This window comes from Canis lupus, chromosome 4 (assembly GCF_011100685.1).
Source record: "Canis lupus familiaris isolate Mischka breed German Shepherd chromosome 4, alternate assembly UU_Cfam_GSD_1.0, whole genome shotgun sequence".
Classification (NCBI taxonomy): Eukaryota; Metazoa; Chordata; class Mammalia; order Carnivora; family Canidae; genus Canis; species Canis lupus.
In genome coordinates, this window is record NC_049225.1 from 23,011,075 (window position 1) to 23,029,524 (window position 18,450).

Sequence of the window (18,450 nt, forward strand, 5' to 3'; positions counted from 1 at the left end):
AGGCTGACTTACAGGCAGTACTCACCGGTCCGATTGTTTATGGCCAGCATCCTTTCTGATTGGTTGATGCCTGTACTATGCCCATTGTTAAATATTTGAAGATCACCCTGCTATAAACCAGTCACAGGACTTCCCAACCTGGCTGTGCAATAGGGTCTCTTTTAGGGAGAGTGGGGCTGCCGCGTAAAAGTTCACACTCTGGGCTCCCCCAACCCCAGGGCCAGCTGAGTCAGCAGGGCCTGTGAATCTATACTGTTACTTCCTGGGTGATTCTGATGCCACAATTTTAGGGTGTATCTTCTGTGGGTTCCCCCCAAAGCAGGCCTTGCGATGGGGGTTTGAGTGCAAATCATTTGTTGGAAAGGGGGTCCCAGGAAACGCAGGTGAGGAATGAGGAGGTGAGGCAGGGAGGAGAAGGTGCATGACCAACCACGTCCTCGCCATGGGCTGCTGGGGGTGAGTCCCAGCAGGGATCCCCAAGAGCCAACGTACAACACACCTCTGCATCAGCCACCCCAAGAGGTGAGGGAGCTGGAGCAGTAATCTGCTAAATCTTTATCAGCCACTTTGCATGAGTCATTCTTTGAGCACTTTTGCGGGGGTTCTTAATCCCCTGGCACTTCCAGCCTGTCCAGTGTGTCCCTCAGAAATCCAGCTCAACCCGGGCTGGCACTTGGAGATCAAGCTGATGTGTGTGACGGCGGGATGTGTGAGGCCTGACGGGTAGGGTACCAGTAGCATCTGGAATGGAGGGCTGCCCAGCTCCCATCTCTCCACCATCCAGCCCCGGTCAATCATTGGGTATCCTTCCTACCACTGGAAAGAGCTCCGGGCCTCCTCCACTGCTGGTGGGAATATAAATGGTGCAGGTGCTGGGGAAAACAATTTGATGGCTCCTTCATAGCTTGAATGTTGAATTATCACAGGACCCAGCAATTCCCCACCCCTCGTTCCTAGTTCCTGCCCCCAAATGTTCATAGCAGCACGATTCACAATAGCCAGAAGGGGGAAACAACCCAAAAGTCCATCAACAGACGAATGGATACACAAATGTGGTCTCTCCATACAATGGAGTGTTACTCAGCCGTAGGAAGGGATTACATACTAATACATGTTACGACATGGATGAACTTCGAAGACTTTATTCTGAGTGAAAGAAGCCAGACACAAAGACTACCCCTCATATAATTTTATTTATATGAAATGTCCAGAACAGGCAAATTCATAGAGATGGACAATGGCTTCTTGATTGCCAGGGCAGGGGCAGGGAGGAATGGGGAGTGATTGCTTAGTGGACGTAGGTGTCATTTGGGGTGATGAAAATATTCTGGAAGCAGATCGTGGTGAGGGTTGTACCACGTGGTGAATGTACCTAGTATGACTGAATTGCACATGTCAAAATGGTTAAAATGATGCATTTTTGTGTTCTATATATTTCATCACAATTTTAGAACAAAACCCAACAAAACTCCAGGTACTATTCCACAGCCTGAGTCGCAGCACATATTACCTGTTTCTCAGATGGGAAATAAACACAGAGCGCGGTATGTGTACCCCAGGGCCCCACAGCCAGGGATGGTTCTCCTGAGTGGCGGCTCCTAGAACCACCGGGTTAGAGTTGAGCCCCACACATTGGCCTCGTTCCTGTGTGAATGGTGCAAACAGAGGTTTCTGGGAGCCTTCCTGGTGGAGAAATGAGCCCTGTGTCCAAGGGGAAGCCAAGCGAGGCCCAGCTTCTGCAAAGTAGCAGAACAGCCCTGGGCGGGGGAGTTTGTGCCCAGCTGGAAAATTGCGGGGTGTCTTGTCTTAAATATAATATTAAATCGGCACCTTTAATTAGTACACTTAGAAAAGGTCACTAGCAATTACCTGGGACACAAAGAAGGCGTAAGCAGGCAAGAGCCCGTGAGGAAGCCGAAAAGGACCATTTTGAGCAGCACATAATTGAGGGGAAAATGGATAAAAGTCCAGGAAATTATAGAGTGGGTGACAGCAGCTGATGGGCCCCATCCATGTCCTGCCCAGTGCCCCCCTTCTTGGAAGGGCCTGAACATCGGGCCTAAGAAAGCCATTTAGGATATCGGGCTGAGTCGTCTGACCTTGGCTGGAGGGCCAGTGTGGTCTTTTCCAGAATCCCATCAGCCAGCGGAGAGGCTGGGCCCTGACAGTGGTTGGCAGGTGAAGCGTCCACTCCAGGGGGCCACCATGGACTGGTTGTTGACTGTGGGCAGGCAGGACTGCTCTGGGCCTCAGGTTTTCTCATATGGAATCTCCCCAAGGCATTAGGAAGGAGCTCAGCGCTCCTCAAACTTGGCCGCTAAAGCAAATCTGAGCATAAGGGAAACAAAATGCATATCCCTGGAAGTCAGGGGGAGACTGGAAATTCTTTTACGGCTTTAGGTTTGGTCTTCAAAAATAGTTACGTTGTGCTCCAGAATATTCCCATTTATTTTCATATAGAACAATTGCTTGCCATTGAACGACATCATGCTTTGAGCAGATGTGCTTGGTTGACCTATGACTTCACATACCTCCTCCTCCTTCCTCATCCAGAAGGAGCCCTGCACTGGGAGTCCAGTAATGTGGGTTCTAGCTGCCAACTCTGTCCCCCACCATTGCACTTTGGGCAACTAGTGAGGTGCCTTCAGCTTCTCCATCTTTAAAAATGGGAAGGTTGTACTCCCCAGAGGATCTCCGAGGTGGTTCCGACTCTGTTTCATGATTTTTCTTCTCTCCCTCCTGCTTTTAACCTCCTCTCATCACCTTAGGTGCTTCCATATCCTGTTCTGCTGTGTGACCTTGGAAAGGATGCATTGCCTCTCTTATCCTCAACTTCCTAATCTGTAAAATGGGTAGAAAAATGGCCACCAACTGAGTTGCCGGGAGGACTTAATGAGAGAATCCGGGTGAATGAGCCTAGCTAGCACTGTCTGGCATATCCTCAGAGCCCAGTCATTGCCCAGAATCTTTCTTTTCTAAGTGTTAGGCTTCTTGTTAGGGTCTGATAGGGTCATGTCCCTAGAAGTCCTGAATCTTGAGTTCACTTACCAAGTATTGAGATGTGTAAGGTTGTGGAAACCAACAAAGGCTGTAGACCCAGAATGCCTGGGATCTGAATTCCAGCTCTGCCTTTTACTAACTGTGTGGCCATGGTTAATTACTTAATCACTCTTTGTTGCCTTATCTGGTAAATGGGTAGAACAATGGTCAGGATTGAATCAGACAATACATAGAAACCCCCTAGCCCAGTGTCTAGAGTGTGGCTAGCACTCAGAAATATTCGCTATTCTTGTATCACTTAGAAAAGCTCAGTAGTGTTCTTTTCTAGAGAACAGTCCCAGAGTTTGGAATCCTATCTTACTTAGCTTGATCATCAGAGCTGTTGAGTAAACACAAGCTATATTTGGGGAAGAAAGAGTGTCTGTTCCATCTTATGGGGTAAACTGAGGCTTTAAAAGAAGTGACTTGCCCAAGGCCGTGAATCTAATCTAACCACCCCTTTGAGAATCAGACAAAGACTATAGCCCCTCTCTGCAGAAAGTGATACTGTACACTCATGACATTTTGCACGATTTCCAGAGGTTCGAGGACCTCCTGAAGCTAAGGTGGCCAGCCTGTCCAGTTGTCTGGGACCTCCTGGTTTTAGTATCTGTCATTCCTCAGTCCCAGATAAACCAGGGGGTTGGTTACCCTGCCTGAACGCTACTTAGGGAGGGCTGTGATCCCCCGGGGAAGATGCCCTAAATATGCTAGGGCTTCCTAGGCAGGACTGTAGGCCAGGCATCCTGGGGGCGCCTCTGACCAGGGCTGTGTTTCCTGGGGAACAAGGACACCTCAGTCCTCTTCTTGTGAACAGAAACTATACCTAGCACCCCAGTACTGGCTTCCATCTCCTGGAGGCTGGGCCACATCTTCCTATAACCTCTGTGTACTCCTGCACTCAGCACAAGGCCAGCCCCGCGCCACTGTTGGGCAAATGCCAAGTATTGTAATTTTTTGTGAATTAGAATGAATGCTTCCATTTGCAAAAGGCAGAAATCCAACTCAACTGACGGACTCGGGCCAAAAAAAAAAAAAAAAGAAGAAGAAGAAGAGGCAGACATATTAGCTCCTGTAGCTGAGAAGCCCGGAGGTTGGAGCTAGAATCAGGCACCGCTGGCTACACACCCTCAAACCTTCAGGAGTCTCTCTGTGCACCATTTGGCTCTATTTTCCTCCTGTTGGCCTCATTCTCAGGCAAATTCTTCCTGTGTGGTGCCAGAGATGGCTGCCAGTGGGGCCAAGGTAGCAAGGCCAGTGGAAGAGGGCTTCTCTTTCCCGGTCATTCCAGCACAAGTCCCAGGGTCGGCTTTGACTGGCTCGTCTGGGTCACATGCTCATCCCTTAGCTAGTCATTGTGACCAGGGAGATGGAATGCTCTGATTGGCTAAGGCTGAGAGGGATGTGCCCATCCTGGAGCAGAAGAACTGAAGGGGCCTGCCCTCATCAGAGCCACTAGGAGCAGGGAATCTCCAAATTTAAAATCAGGAAAAAGGGGGGGATGCCTAGGTGTCTCAGTGGTTGAGTGTCTGCCTTTGGCTCAGGGTATGATCCTGGGATCCAGGGATCCAGTCCCAGATCAGGCTCCCTGCATGGAGCCTGCTTCTCCCTCTGCCTGTATCTCTGCCTCTCTCTCTTTCTCTGTATCTCTCATGAATAAATAAATAAAATCTTTTAAAAATAAAAATAAAATCAAGAAAAAAGGGGATAGGCAAAGGCCACAGCTCTTCATTACCCACATAAAAATACGATGAGCCACGGTTCTCTGTGACAGGCACGTAACACACTGTGACACGTGGTCAGGGTGGGGGCAAAGAGCCTGGGTCAGTGACCTGCCGGCAGTGTGTGGGCTGGGACTCCCGAGCAAGGTGCCGAGGAAGGGACCCACTCCTACTGTCACTCTCTGATCTCTTCTGTGGCTATTCCAGGTTCCTCTGTGACCCAGTTGCTGGCCCGAGACATGGACAATGACCCCCTGGTGTTTGGCGTGTCTGGGGAGGAGGCTTCCCGCTTCTTTGCCGTGGAGCCCGACACAGGTGTGGTGTGGCTGCGGCAGCCGCTGGACAGAGAGGTATATGACCCGGCCATGCCCCTGTCCCAGTTCTTTCCTGGCGGGCAGACCCTGAGGGAGGCTGGCTCATCATCTTTTAGGGGCCTTCCTCTGAGGCCCCATTCTGACCCCAAAGTAGCATCATGCTGCCTAAATGGTGTCCCTCAGTCCATCAATGCTCGCATCTGGACTTGGGGTTGGAATGGGGTGGTTGGGATGTCTCCAAACAAGGGACAACACTGGACGGGCAAGAAGGACCATGGCCCTGGGTTCATGCCCCATAGAATGGTGGCTCTGTGGTATATACAAGTCTACCCCCATGAACAGTGCTCCCCTGAAGGACATTTTCCAGAGACACCAATTCTGGTGATGTGGCAGCCCGTAGCAAATTAAGGTATGAGTTTGAAAACCCCAACCCTTGTTTTCTCCTTACATTTGAAGAAATGGCCTCAGAGGTGTCTAGGGACTTGTTCAAGATCACACAGCCATTTAGAAGCCCAGCCCAGATTAGGGCCCAGGGCCCAGGACTCAGGACGTGGGAGCACCTCTCTCTAACCCTGCCTTCTCCCTCCCCCCCTTCTCTCTTTCAGACCAAGTCTGAGTTCACAGTGGAGTTCTCCGTCAGTGACCACCAGGGGGTGAGTGTCTCCTGAGGCCCCTGCTGCCCTGGGAGGCAGGGTCCTGGGCCCTGGGGCAGAAAGAGGCTGGAGGCCACTGCCAACGTCAAATCCCCACCCTTCTCTTGCCAGGTGATCACGCGGAAGGTGAACATACAGGTCGGGGACGTGAATGACAATGCACCCACGTTTCACAACCAACCCTACAGCGTCCGCATCCCTGAGGTAGGAGCCCCCAGGGTCACACTTAAGGGATGTGGAGGGTGGGCCATCTGGGCGGGGGCTGAAGCTGGGTATAGGGCAGCTCCAGCTCTGCTTCCCCTGCCCACGCCGCAGCCCAAGCACCAGCCCTGGGCAGGTTAGTGACCTTGCCGACAGCTCGGAGGGTGAGGGCCTACCGGATGGTCAAGGACGGTGGGTTGGAGGTGGCCTCAGGCCTGATAGAAGGCCTGCCTGGGATGAGCCCCACAATTCTAGCTGCAGGCAGGACTGGACAGGAGGTAGAAGGGGCAGGTGTCGTGGCCTCTTTGCTTCCGTTCATAGCCAGTGTGGGCCACGGGCACGTGGGTTAGCAAGCCTGACCCCCGGCTTTCCAGCTGTGTCCAGAACGGGTCCCCCCAATAACCCAGGAAGCAGGTGGTGGCTCCAGGAAGGCACTTTCTTTCCCTAGCCTTATGCTCGCCCGCCTGTCTCCCTGGCCCTCTGCTCCTTTGGGTCGTCTGTGTACTCTGAGTGTGTTTGCATGAGTGCAAGCATGTAAAACCAAGCCATTGCTGGTAATTGAGAAGTACAAATTATTGCATTACAAACGGTTCATTAATAAGCTGGCTGCCGGCTCCCAATGGTACTAGGGTTCTCATCCCTTACTGTCCTCTCCCAGTGACTGATGGCAGTCTTCTGGGCTGGTAGTTAGCAATTCAAAGACCTTGAAGGTGGTGGGTAAAGAGCTTCTATTGGGTGTCCCTCGGGCCTGCCCTCAGGGCTCTGGGTTGAATGGCAGCAATAAAGCCTTGGCCTGGGAATGATGGGAACGGATTCCCCTGGGGAGAGGCAGGTTCAGCACCAAGGCATTGGAGTTCCAGCCCCTTTATGTTATATGTCACTGGATCAGGGAAGGGGAAGAGTCTTTAGAAAATACCTGTTCAGTTTATAGATAAAGAAACTGAGGCGCAGTGTGGGACAGTGACTTGCCCAAGGTCACACGGCTTTGACTTTGAGCCTTCCGACTCCCAGGGCAGCCTCAGATTCCCTCCAAGATGAAGAGACCTTGTCTCATGCCCTCCACCCCTCACCCTGTTCCTGGCCTTCCTTACTCAGCTGTGAGCCAATGGTCTTATGCTGGTGCCAGACGGAGGGAAGGGAGGACAAATGTGAGGGTGGGAATGCACGGAGGCTCCCGCACCTTGCCCTGATGTGGCAGGGCCTCGGGAGGGAGAGCCCACAGTCCCAAGCAGGGGGACACATTGCCCTGAGCTGTGGCCAGCATGTCCGGGGCTGCAGCTTGGCTCCGGGCCCCCTCTCATTTGGAAGTCTCCCTAATTTAATTAAGGGTCTCTACGTGCCAGCCTGTGCTCCGGGCCCAGGCTCGGAAGCCAAGGGCACGGCTCAGAGTTAATGAGCCCGAGCCCATTGCTCAGCTGCCATCCTGGCAGGCATGGCTGCCCGTTGTCTTCTCTCACAGGGGGCAACAGGCAGCAGCGATGGCAAGGGGACGAGAGGTCACATCCCTCCTCCCCAGCCTCTGGGCCCGGGGCCAGCCTTCCCCTCGCTGCCTTGCCAGGAGATGTGACCTCCAATGCCGCCCTGTTGGGATCCCCTGGGATTCTCCGAAGGCCTCTGCCTCCAAGGAGAGAGGCTCTCCAGTCAGTCATCTATTTAACAAATATTTATTGAGTGTCTGCCGTGGGCTTGGCGCTGTGCCATGCACCCGCTGCGCAGAGAGACCTGGAAGGCCGGAAGAACGAGCAATGACAGAAGCTGAAGCTGGCGGCAGGAGCCCCCGGGGTCCGGCCCCTGCTCTGCTTCCAGATTGCTGGGTCCATGTGGGCACGTCACTTAACCTCTCTGGGCCCCAGTCCCCCTTATCTAACAACAGCAGGGGACAGGCAGGATAAAGTGGCCTGCCTGCTGCCCATCTGATGACATCTGATGACTCTCCTCAGAGGGTGGGCTGAGAGGGGCCAGCCACAAGGACACACAGTTCTTGGAGGGCAGCCTGTGTGGTTTACTTGCTCGCCTGTAAACGTCCCCAGCTCCCCTCCTTGACTTGATACTTGATGCCCTACTTAGGGCTGCTCAGTGGCCGGTGGGGTGTGGTGTCAGCTGGATGCGGGCCTGGCCACTCCTGACCTGAGTGGCTTGGCACCGACCAGCCCTGGCCTGGTGTGGTCACCTGAGCTAGAACTTAGCTGCCTGGTTCAGGCCCCAGCTGAGGTACCAGCAAAGGGCCTGCTGGCTCCTGGCCCGGAATTGAGCCTGGGCTCTCCTGCTGGCCTGGAGGTCACCCTGGCGACCCCAGGGCCCTGCCCTTGAGAAGTGTGATGTGTGACAGAGGCCCCGTGGAAGTGAATGGGGTAAGAATGCAAGCCAGAGAAAGAGGTGGGGCTCTGGAGACCCTGTGAGGTGTCAGTGCTGAGGGGTGGCCAGAGTGATCAGAGAAATCTCCGCAGGCCTCCTGGAGGAGGTGGCTTTCCAGCTGACTCTTGCCAAGATAAGCAGTGGAGGTCCTGTAAGTCAAGACATCTGGGATTTAGTCCTGGCTGTGCCTGGGACTGGCTGGGTGAGACTGGGCTTATCACTGCCCCTGCTGGCTTTGGTCCCACTAGCTGTTAAACTGGGGGATTGGACAGGTTCCTTCTAAGGCTGATAGCCCGTGGTCTGCGGATGCATCCCAGCAGGAGAAGCTTCTCCTTCTCCTTCAAGTACTTCATTATCCCTGAAGGGCTGGCAGAGAAGCTCCAGTGGCTGTTTCCATCTACTGAGCTCCCCTTCTCGTCGTGCCAGCCACCTGTCCCGTCTCCGTCACCTTCTCAGCAGCCACTGTCCCCAGCCCTACAAGCCCTGATCATTTGGGGATCTGTTGTGCCCAGAACCCGAGGATGGGTGTGAAGAGCAAGTTTTCTGGGAGACAGATTCTAGGTCTATATAAGGAAGAACTTTCTAGTATGGAAACCTAGCACGCATTCTATCCCCCTACCCTTCCAAGGATGTACTGAGCTCCCCAGCCCTGGCGCGATGCAGACCAAAGCAGAGCTACGCGTTTCAGAAGCCATTCAGAACTGAGTGTTCGAGAAGGGGTGGATCAGAAGGTCCCAAACACACCCCATCAGAATTTCCTAGGGGACTAGCTACGATGCATATTCCTGCACCCCTGCGACTCTGAATCCGTGGCCTGGGAAGAGCCGGCCCCGGACGCTGCATTTCTGACAAACCCCACTGGTGGTGGCGAGCCCTGGAGCCTGACCCCTGTGGCCTTCCCTACCGGAGTGCTCCTGAGGTGGGGTGAGGGCAGCCCATCCTCAGCTGCCGGGAACAGGAGTGGGCCTGAGGCTGGATCAAGGCCAGGCCCTGCCCCTTTCTCCAGGAGAACCTGCAGGCCCCCTGCCCCAGGCCTGCCCCTCTCTCCCGCCCCCCCAAGGCCCCGCCCGGCCCCGCCCCTGCTCTGGAGAAGCCAGACAGGTGTGTTTGGGTTTCTGTGTTCCTGCTCCCCTCCTGCCCAGCCCTCTCCCCTCACTAAGCTGTTCTACATGTAATTATCCATTTTATCAGGGTGAAAGGGCCTGCAATTCACTTGTCGAAGCCCTAACGAGGCAGCGTGGATGCTTTCAAGTCCGTAAAGAAAAGGGAAATCCTGCTAGAATTGGCAACTTAATTCACCAAGCCAGCCTCGACAGACCTCATTAAGTCCCCGTGTATTCATTTCAGGCTAATGGCTGTCATGCTGACTGCTGTTTGATTTGCTGTAATAGACTTTTATGGCGTTCCAATTTGCTCAAACGTGTTTGCCTGTGTCTGTGCCCAGCAGCACCGCTCCACTACCTTCATTAGGGGGGGTGTGTCCGCCTCGCTGACCTTCAGCGCTGCCCTGTCCCCTGTGTCCTCCCCGGGGCCACCCCCCACCCCCCCACCAGCCCTCCAGGTGTGCCCCGGGGAGGTGACCCTGAGGCCAGGCTGTTCGGGCTGCGAGATGGGGGTGAGGTGAGAATTCAGACAGTGCCAGGTGGCCCCTGGGGTCAAGGGGTCAAGGAGGACTTCTGGAATCTCAGGGCGGGCCGTGTCCTTGAAGTTTCGACAAGTTCATGCACCTTCGCTGGACGGTTGGGCTGTTACCCACCTGGCCTCAACCTACCCTTCTCACCTTCCCTGCTGGCTTCCCCAGCGCCGATCACCCTGTCAGCCCCGGGGCCGATTCCGTGCCTGGGAGCCTGTGTCTCTGTCTCTCTTTTCTCTTGCTCCCCCGCACACACACTGTGCCGTTCTAACCGGTACCCGAGTGTTTTCTTTCTGCTCCCAGCCGAACTCGATTTTCCCTGTCCTTTGAGGCCCAGAGCTGATCCATCGTGCCCTGAGCCACTCAGTATTTTTTTTTTTTTTTTTTTGTAAATGAACACAGTGAACATTTGCTGAACAGCTATAGATCAAGGCCCAGGGCTTCTAAGCTGGCTTGGACACGTAGGGTAGAGCAAAAGGGCTCTCCCATTGGCCAGCTGTGCAACTTAGGATGGTGACATAACCTCTCTGGACCTCAGTCTTCTTATCAATGAGACAAGCAACAGTATTTGCCTTATAGGGGGTGGGAGTGGGGAGGTGGTCATTGTGCGAGATATAATAATGCAGGTGGGTAAAGCCCTTAGCCCGGTTTGTGGCTTGTTGTATATTTAGTAAAATGCTGGTGATTAAGACCAAGGTCTTGGCCTTAGGGAAGACAATTTTACAGAGAGAAAGCCAAGTAAGAGGAGGTCTAATAACATATAAATGTGTTAAATGCTATGGTCATTTAGGGCGTGCAAAGCAGGCTGGAGGCACTGTGGAAGAAATGACCTGGTCTATACGCAGGGACCATTTGTTTGGGACCTCACGGGATGTGTAGAAGTTTGGTAGTCACACAGGGAGGTTAGGGTGTCTCCGGATTATCATATACTTCCTGTTCTTTAGCTTCCTTTCATATATTGGGATTGCCAAAAGATAGAAGGGCACTCTAACCCCTGACCAGAGATCTTTTTGGAGAGGGCCAGTGGCAGTTGGTGTACGTGTGTCCCTCACAGACACCCAGTGTCCCCTTGTGGAAATAAAGCTGGGCTGGAAGTAGGTTCCCTGGGGACCTGTCCAGATCACTGACAGGTCCTGCATAGATCTTTGTAACTCATGGCTTCGGGTGACCAGCTGTGAGGTGGGGAGGAGGCTGGAAGAGGGGAAGAGGCTGGCAGATGGACCGAGATGGGACAGCAGGGGCCCCGGGCCCCCTCGGCTGGGGACATGATCTAAGCCAGGGTCTCCCTAGGCCACCCCATCTCTCCATGTCACTTAGCAAGGACAGATGAAAGCCACTCCTCCCTGGAGCTCCTTAGTAGAAACAGGAAAGCAGGGAGAAGGAGCTTCCTGGTGAGCATCTGTCCGTAAAACAAAGTAATTCATCCCTGCGATAATATAATAAGTTGACGCCGTTGTTATTGTTGAGAGCTTCCTCTGTGGCCAAGGCCCTGCTAACTGAGCGCTCACTGCCGCCTCACACGCTAGCCACGCTTGTCAGTCCCATGCCACGGGTGTGGACATGGAAACAGAGAAGCTCCGTGCCTTGCCCACAGCTTGCCAAAGGTGGAGCCAGGATTACGAGACAGGCCTGGTTCTGTGGCTTTTGGCAGGTAGCTTCAGTTCTACCTGCAAAAGGGAAATAGCTGTGCCTGCCTTGCAAAATTGTCTCCAGGATTGAAGGAAACGGGACCGTGTTGGGGGGGAAGCACTTAGCATGGGGCCCAGCCTCAGCAAGTGTCCGGCATGCGGCCCTGACTGTGGGTGGTGGTACGTTCAGCGCCCCCACCAGCCTGAGCAGGGACCGTGTGCCCCCCCACCCCCTGCACCCACTCCGGGAGCCTGGCCAGTGGACAAGACCTTGGCAAATGGGCAGAGAGCCCCGCTGCTCCCCTCTGCCTCTTGGGCAGTTGGGAGGGTAGCAGGAGCCTTTGCGCAAAGGGATCTGCCCCCACCGGCTTTCTTCACCCAGGTGAGGGGTCCTTTACTGCTCACAGCCTGGGGTGGGGGTGAGAGCAGCCAGGCCGGGTGCTGGAGTGAGAGGGTGCCCCCACCTCGCAGGACACCCCAGGCCTCACTGCTGGAGCTCTCTAGTGCCCTCTATTGCCCGCCAGTCCCCGAATCTCAACCATGCCCTTCTCTGTGCAGTGGGCACGCAGACAGACGAGGCCCCAAGCATGCAGGGGTGGGCATGACCAGACGTATTAGCACCCACTGGGGCCGACAGCAGTGCCCCTGGCTGCCCTCCTCATGGCGTGCCCATCAGACGCTGAATGATTTATAAACTGCATCCTCATGTTGCAGCGAGAGGTGGGGGGTCGGGGAGCTCCCACTGGCTTGTGCCTGACGTTCCCCCTGAGATGTCAGCTCTGCTCAAGAGAGTGTTGTCTCCCACGCCAGGAGAGGCAGTCCCTTGACAGGCCATATTAATTTATACCTTGGGGCCATGGTGCCCGGCGGCCCCCTCTGCATCTATAACCACCCACCTATTGATTTGGGAGAGGGAGACCAATAAATCATCTCAGGGGCTCTGGATCCTGCTGACCAGAGCCAGAGTGGTTTATTCTAGCCCCACACTATGCCACGTCTCTGTGCCCCTCAGTGAGCACCCTGAGGTGCTTGCACCTCCTCCGGTCCCCCACTGTCGGCACGATGACAGATACCTCCTGTCTCGCGGCGGGCAGGTGCCACAGAGCCCGCAGCAGCCAGGGCAGGGAGCGTTGTAGCACATGGGCACGTGCACACGGGCAGGGCAGCAGGCCAGCTGTTTCTACAGAGTCTCGAGGTGGAGTGGCGTGTGCGTGCGTGTGTGCACGCGTGCAGGTGATACGGTGTGTGTGTGTACCCACTTAAGTAATATCATCTTGTCTGTACCCGAGCAGTCTCACTATCTTTCATTTGTCCTGACGACAACCCGGTAACTTAGGGGAGAATTTTTCATCCCATTTTAGAGATGAGAGAAACTGAGGCCAAGTTCACCGACTTCTTCATGTCTTTCCGATCAAGTGTACTTGCAACTGGAGCCATAGAGTCTTGCTCCCTGTCGCCTTCAGCACCTCTGCATGTGTCGTTTCGTAGCTTTGCCGAGGCCTGCTTGTAATTTGCCCAGAGTTGCGGAGAGGAGGCCCCGATCCAGCCGGGGTGGGGGCAGACAAGCAGGGGAACCTGAGGCCTCGTGCACGGGCTGAGGGGACTGTCACACGGGCCCCAAACAGGCTGTAGCGATGCAGGGGAGAGGCTTCACTCAGAGCCCTCTCTGAAGTGAGGACCACCTCTGGAGGTCAGGACTCTGTCAGGGTCATAGTGACCCCCCTACCTAGTGACCTGCAGGGTTAGTGTGCCCCTGCCTCTAAGATGTGGGTCCCCAGCTGTGCACACACTATTGTTCTGTGAGAAGTAGAAGACCCATCCCTGCAGGTAGACACCAGCCCGCTCCCCCACGGAGCCAGGGACCCCGGGTTTCCCCATGACCCCCGCGACACCTCCTCCATCATGGCCATGGCCGTGAGCACCCTCCACCACTCTCAGCGAGAGGAAAGAGGGCAGCATGGGAACAGGAGACAGAAGGAGCCCAGATGTAATTAAAATTATTATTTTGTTTGAACAGTAATAATGTTCTTAATTACACCGGTTTCCTCGCCGATTCTAGCTGGGAGTCTTCGGGGGCTCATATAATTCTGTCGCAGTGGCTGCAGGACCCTCTGCCATGAATACGAAGCAGGGGGCCTATGTGCAGAGCCCAGCTCGCGTGCATTAGGGGTTCTCTGGCACATGACGGGACACCATTTATTGTCCCCCCCCCCCTTTAAATAAAGACCCTCTAAAAGGAAGGAGATGAGAGCTGGCTGCAAGGAGATGCTCCTGCAACATCGTTGGGCTGCCAGCCACACCTGTCGTCTTCATCCCCTTTCTCTTAAATGGTCTCCTGTCTCCCGTGGTGGGGCCTGTGGCTGGAGGGGTCAGGTCTCCTGCCTACATCTCATTTCCTCCAGGCAGTGGGGGTCTCCTCAGACCCTGGATGGGCGGCAGGCTGATGAAACCGATGGTCGAAGGACCAGCTTTTGCTTTACCACATCCTGACTTGTGTTCCATCTGTGACATGGGGACCCTGAGCCCTACTGTGACACAAGGCAACAGAGCCACACGCATATAGGTTCTGACTCCAAACCAGGAGGCCATGAGCAAGATGCTTGGTCTTTCAGGGCCTCAGCTTCTCCATCCGTAAAATGGGGGCACATTGGAGTTGCATAACAGCTCAGGGAAAGCACATGTATGCAGCACCACACTCGTGGGGTAGGTGACTGGTATTCCCACTGCTATGAAAAATTCTCAGAGAGCTTCAGGAAAGTCACTTGGGGTCCAAGGAGCTTGACAGAGAGACTCCGTTGCCACGGCCTGATGGGTTGATAGCAGGGTGTGAGTGGTCAAGAGCTTACAGTCTGGTGGGAGACAAGAAACATGTGGGAAACATGAAATGAAAACATGACAAAGAAAACAAGGAAGCCGTCACCAAGAGATAACTGGTAGTGGCCTGAGGACGTTCCAAGTGGGCTCCTTGGAACCAGCACCAGAGGGACCATCAGGGTGACTTGACCTAACCACACGTTCTGTAGAGGTCAACCAAACCCGACAGAGGAAAAGATTTCCCCAGGGTCCCCACCACCACCACCACCCCCAGAAATCAGTGGCAAACCACTGAGACCTAAGGTGACCGGGGAAGATCCTCAGGGCATTGGTCCCCAGAAGCCATGAGGTCTCCGTCCCTCCCCTGGAGTTGCAGCGCTGTTTGCCCGGGTGGTCTGATGTCCAGAGCCAGGCTGGGGAGAGGGGAGGGGAGCTGCCTCCTGGGCTCCTACGGCCCCCACAAGCTTGAGGGCGGTGGCGGGGCGCGCAGCCTTCCGATGCGGGGCCCCGGGGCCCGTGTGACTGTGTTGCCTGACCTCCAGCATTGTCACTGCTCTTTGTTCTGGAGACCCTGGAATTTGGCCTTTATTTACCCAGACAAGTTGGGAGTATTGGCCGTAAGGCTTGCTGACAGGCCTGGCACCCTCTCATGACAACAGGCCCCACCCCACGGTGGGCCTGTGTGGGTATGTTTGCAGGCTGCCCGACCCACCTTGCCTTCTACCAGGGGTGGGGTGGGGGGAACAAGAGAAAGTGAGTGAGTGCTTGGTTGATGGAATTATTATAATTTCTCTGATTCCTTAGCAGCCTTTAATTACTTTGCAACTCTGCGGCGCTGGCTGGGAGCTGGGAGGCGCTGGGCTCTCCCTCTTTATAATAATAAGTGGAAGCCTCCTGTCCGGCTATGAGAAAGGCCGCTCTTCTCTCCGGATGCAATAATACAGCCGAGAGATTGCACCCAGGGCATAATCACTAGGTACGATGTAATCTTCCCCACTCACTGTCTTCATCACCCATCGGCCAGCCCACCTCCCAGGCGGGGGGGACTGCCAGCCACAGAGAGCCGAGTGTCCGGCTGCGTCCTTGTCCAGGAGGGTCACAGGCTCGGGATGGCCCCTCTCCCAGTCCTGCATCTGAGAAGGCCTTTCCCACTGACCCCTCCCCTCTCAGCAGCTCCCTGTCTGAGCCCAGCCCGCTCCTCCTGCCACTCTCAACACAAACCCTTCATGGTAGAAATCCATCCCATTAGGTGAGGTGAAGCCCCAGGCTTCCCCGGGCTTCCTGTCCTAGATCCTCACCGTGGGTGGCCGCTTTCCTGCTGCCCTGCCTTTGCTCATTCTGTGCCCTCCCCCAAGATGCTCTCACTCCTGCCCCCTGCACATTCCTCCTCCCTCCATTTAGCCAAATCCTATTCTTCCTTCCTTCCTTTGGAACAATAAAGTAGGGGAGGTGGGTACTGTGTCCCCATTTCACAGACAAGCAAGCCAAGGGTTAGCAAATCAGACTTGCCGGGTCACTTCTTCTGGAAGTGGCTGGCTGGGATCCGACCCCAAGCCCTTCACCTGGTCTCTCTGCTCGGCTTGAAGGCACAGGCTTGCTTTAGCTCCTGCCCTTGGAGTTGCTGCCTATACCCACTCCCTTCTGGTTTCTAAACCCCACTCCCAGACCCACCCTCTGCCTCCTGACCCTGGCTTGACCTTTCCCATCTGCGGTGGCCCCAGGACCCCACTGTGGGCAGAAGAGGTTTAGTCACATGCAGCTCTGGTTGCTGAGCCTTCCTGGGGCTGGCCCATCCAGAGGCAGCTCCTCCTGTCTTGGTCGCCTTAGAGTGGCGGGAGTTGTACCCTGGAGGGGGCTGGAGCCCCACTGCCCACAGCTGGGAGGCCTTTGTGGGGAACCTTCCACCTCCAGGGCTGAATTTGCCTCTCCTTGGTAATCCTGGGTCAGTCCTTGTCATCGGGGACAGGACAGAGAGGAAGCCTTGAGCTTAAAGCCTTAGGTGAGTGGGACAGATTAACCCCTGGAGTATTTTCTCCGATGCCTCCTTCCCCACCAGCTTTAGGAGTTTTCTTTTCTTTTTTTCTCTTTTGGAGTCTGTGTATTTAAGCATATGTACAGAGAAATGAACAACCGTAAGTGTTCAGTTTTATGAATCATCGCAAAGTGAACGTAGTTGTGTAGTCACACCTGCATCAAGAAACAAACTTTCTTGCACCTGGAAGCGTCTATGATTCCCAGTCTCTCCCCCTAAGGGTTACCACCATCCTGGCTTCTATCCCCACGGAATACGTTTGTCCGTGCTCAACCTACGGTATATGTTCCGTTTGGTTCTTATTACCACCTAAGCTATGGAATAGGTGGCTTCCTTTCAGAGGTCACTTCTCATGTGTGAGAATCAGTGCTGAGGTTAGTGGTTTGAGTCCTGCTCTCACTGCTTCCACTTGGGAGACCCTGGGAGATGTTGTGTCTCTGCTCTAGTGTGTGTGGCGCAGATGCAGGGTTGCCACTGTGCTCCTCCTGCAGTGCTTCTCTGCCAGGGCCTGTGATGGTGTGTGTGTGGTGCTCAGCTGGCAGCCTGCATGCAGAGATCCCGGAGGGACCCTCCCCTGCAGGTACAACCTCTGGTCAGAGTCCCCTGGGAGTGGGCTCATCTCTGCAGGTGGATGGACCTGTCCAGCTGCTAGGACAGGAGGATGCAGGGACAGGGGTGGCGGGCAGTTACAGGAAGCTAAATGCAGCCAGCAAAATACAGGCTGAGAAGAAGGAGGCAGAAACACAGCAGGAGGACACTTTTCCCCACAGTGCCTCTTCTGGGCCCCACAGGAGTCCTTCAAGTTGGTAAGAAGAGTCTGATTATTCTCATATTATAGCCAGAGAAATGGACCCAGAGAAGTCAAATAACTTGCCCAAGGTCACAAAGCTCGTCCTGGATTTTGTCCTCACTTTACTGTCCCCCCAGAACAAGTCTAAATGCATTCTACCCCCAGCTTGTCCACTCGGGGTTTGGGTTTAGTGTGTCTGCTGCCTTCAGAGGAGCCGGCCTTGAGTCTGAAGAAGGTGGAAGGAGGAGGGTGTTTGGTTAGGAGGGGGATTCTTCTGTAGTGACCTTTATTGTGCACCTTCAGCCTCCCACAAAGCTGTGGCTTATATCAGCAACCCAATCTGAGGTCTGCACAGAAAAACGCAAAAATCTTTAAAGGCTTCTTAGCAGCTTGAAGTAATTGTTTTTTTTTTTTTTTTTTTTTCTTTCCCTTACCTGGGCAGGGTTGGGGCAGGTCCAGGGCAATGGGAGAAGAATAAGGAATTCTTCTAAAGCAGTGTCTTTCTCCCCACGTCCCCAAACCATCAGATCCCCCAAATTCAGAGACTGCCCAACCTTTAAAAAAAATCCCCCCAACACAACCCAAAAGATTGGGGTGGAGGGAAATGCAGCAGCAGCTATTGGGGCGGAAAGCCCTAAATGGTGTGGAAGTAATGTCTAAAGTGTGCTGGCGATTACAGACATTTCCACGGAGGCACGCTCAGGCTGCATGGGTCGGTGCCAGCAGCGCTGGGGAAATAAATAAATAAGTGAGCCAGCGTTGGAGAGCCCGTTAACTGTTGCTGTGCGGAAGGGAGGGATGCAGCAGGTTACTGGGGAGGGTGGAGGGAAGGTAGGCGCATTCATTCATTCCTCCATCCATCCCATTCATTACACTGTTCTGAGTCCCTGGGGGGTACCAGGGATGTTGCTAAAGCCTTTCTGTGGTCGGTAGCCAGATTCCCCCAGGCTGGTGGGGTCTGATCCCAACCGCCCCCCCCCCAAGCCAGCCTCCCCTTGACTCTCCTGCATCTCTGCCTTCTTTCCAGTTCCTGGGAGCACCCACCCTGCTACAGGGTCTTTGCATGGTGGTACCCTCCCTTTCTTCATGAAGTCGTATATCCCTTGAGATCTACAATCCCTGATGGATCTTTTTTTTCCCAGTATGGAACAGATTCTCACGTTCTGGGTCTTCAGAGCACCATAGCTCTGATATTGAGATGTAAGGACTCGCTCATTTATAGGACTGTTTGGTCTCTGTGGGCCTCCCAGGTGAGATGGTGGGCTCTGTG

The 18,450-nt window shown here is 54.4% G+C and overlaps 1 protein-coding gene across 6 annotated transcripts in view; it reads left to right on the top strand.

Annotated features, from left to right (window-relative positions):
* The window catches only part of CDH23 (cadherin related 23), a 365,507-nt gene that overhangs the window by 70,048 nt on the left and 277,009 nt on the right, over positions 1–18,450 (top strand). For all 6 annotated transcript variants that reach the window (XM_038534255.1, XM_038534260.1, XM_038534256.1 and 3 more), the window contains exons 3-5: positions 4,968–5,110; positions 5,680–5,727; positions 5,839–5,931. In XM_038534255.1, the coding sequence (XP_038390183.1) occupies positions 4,968–5,110; positions 5,680–5,727; positions 5,839–5,931 (284 nt within the window). The remainder of the gene's footprint in view (positions 1–4,967; positions 5,111–5,679; positions 5,728–5,838; positions 5,932–18,450) is intronic.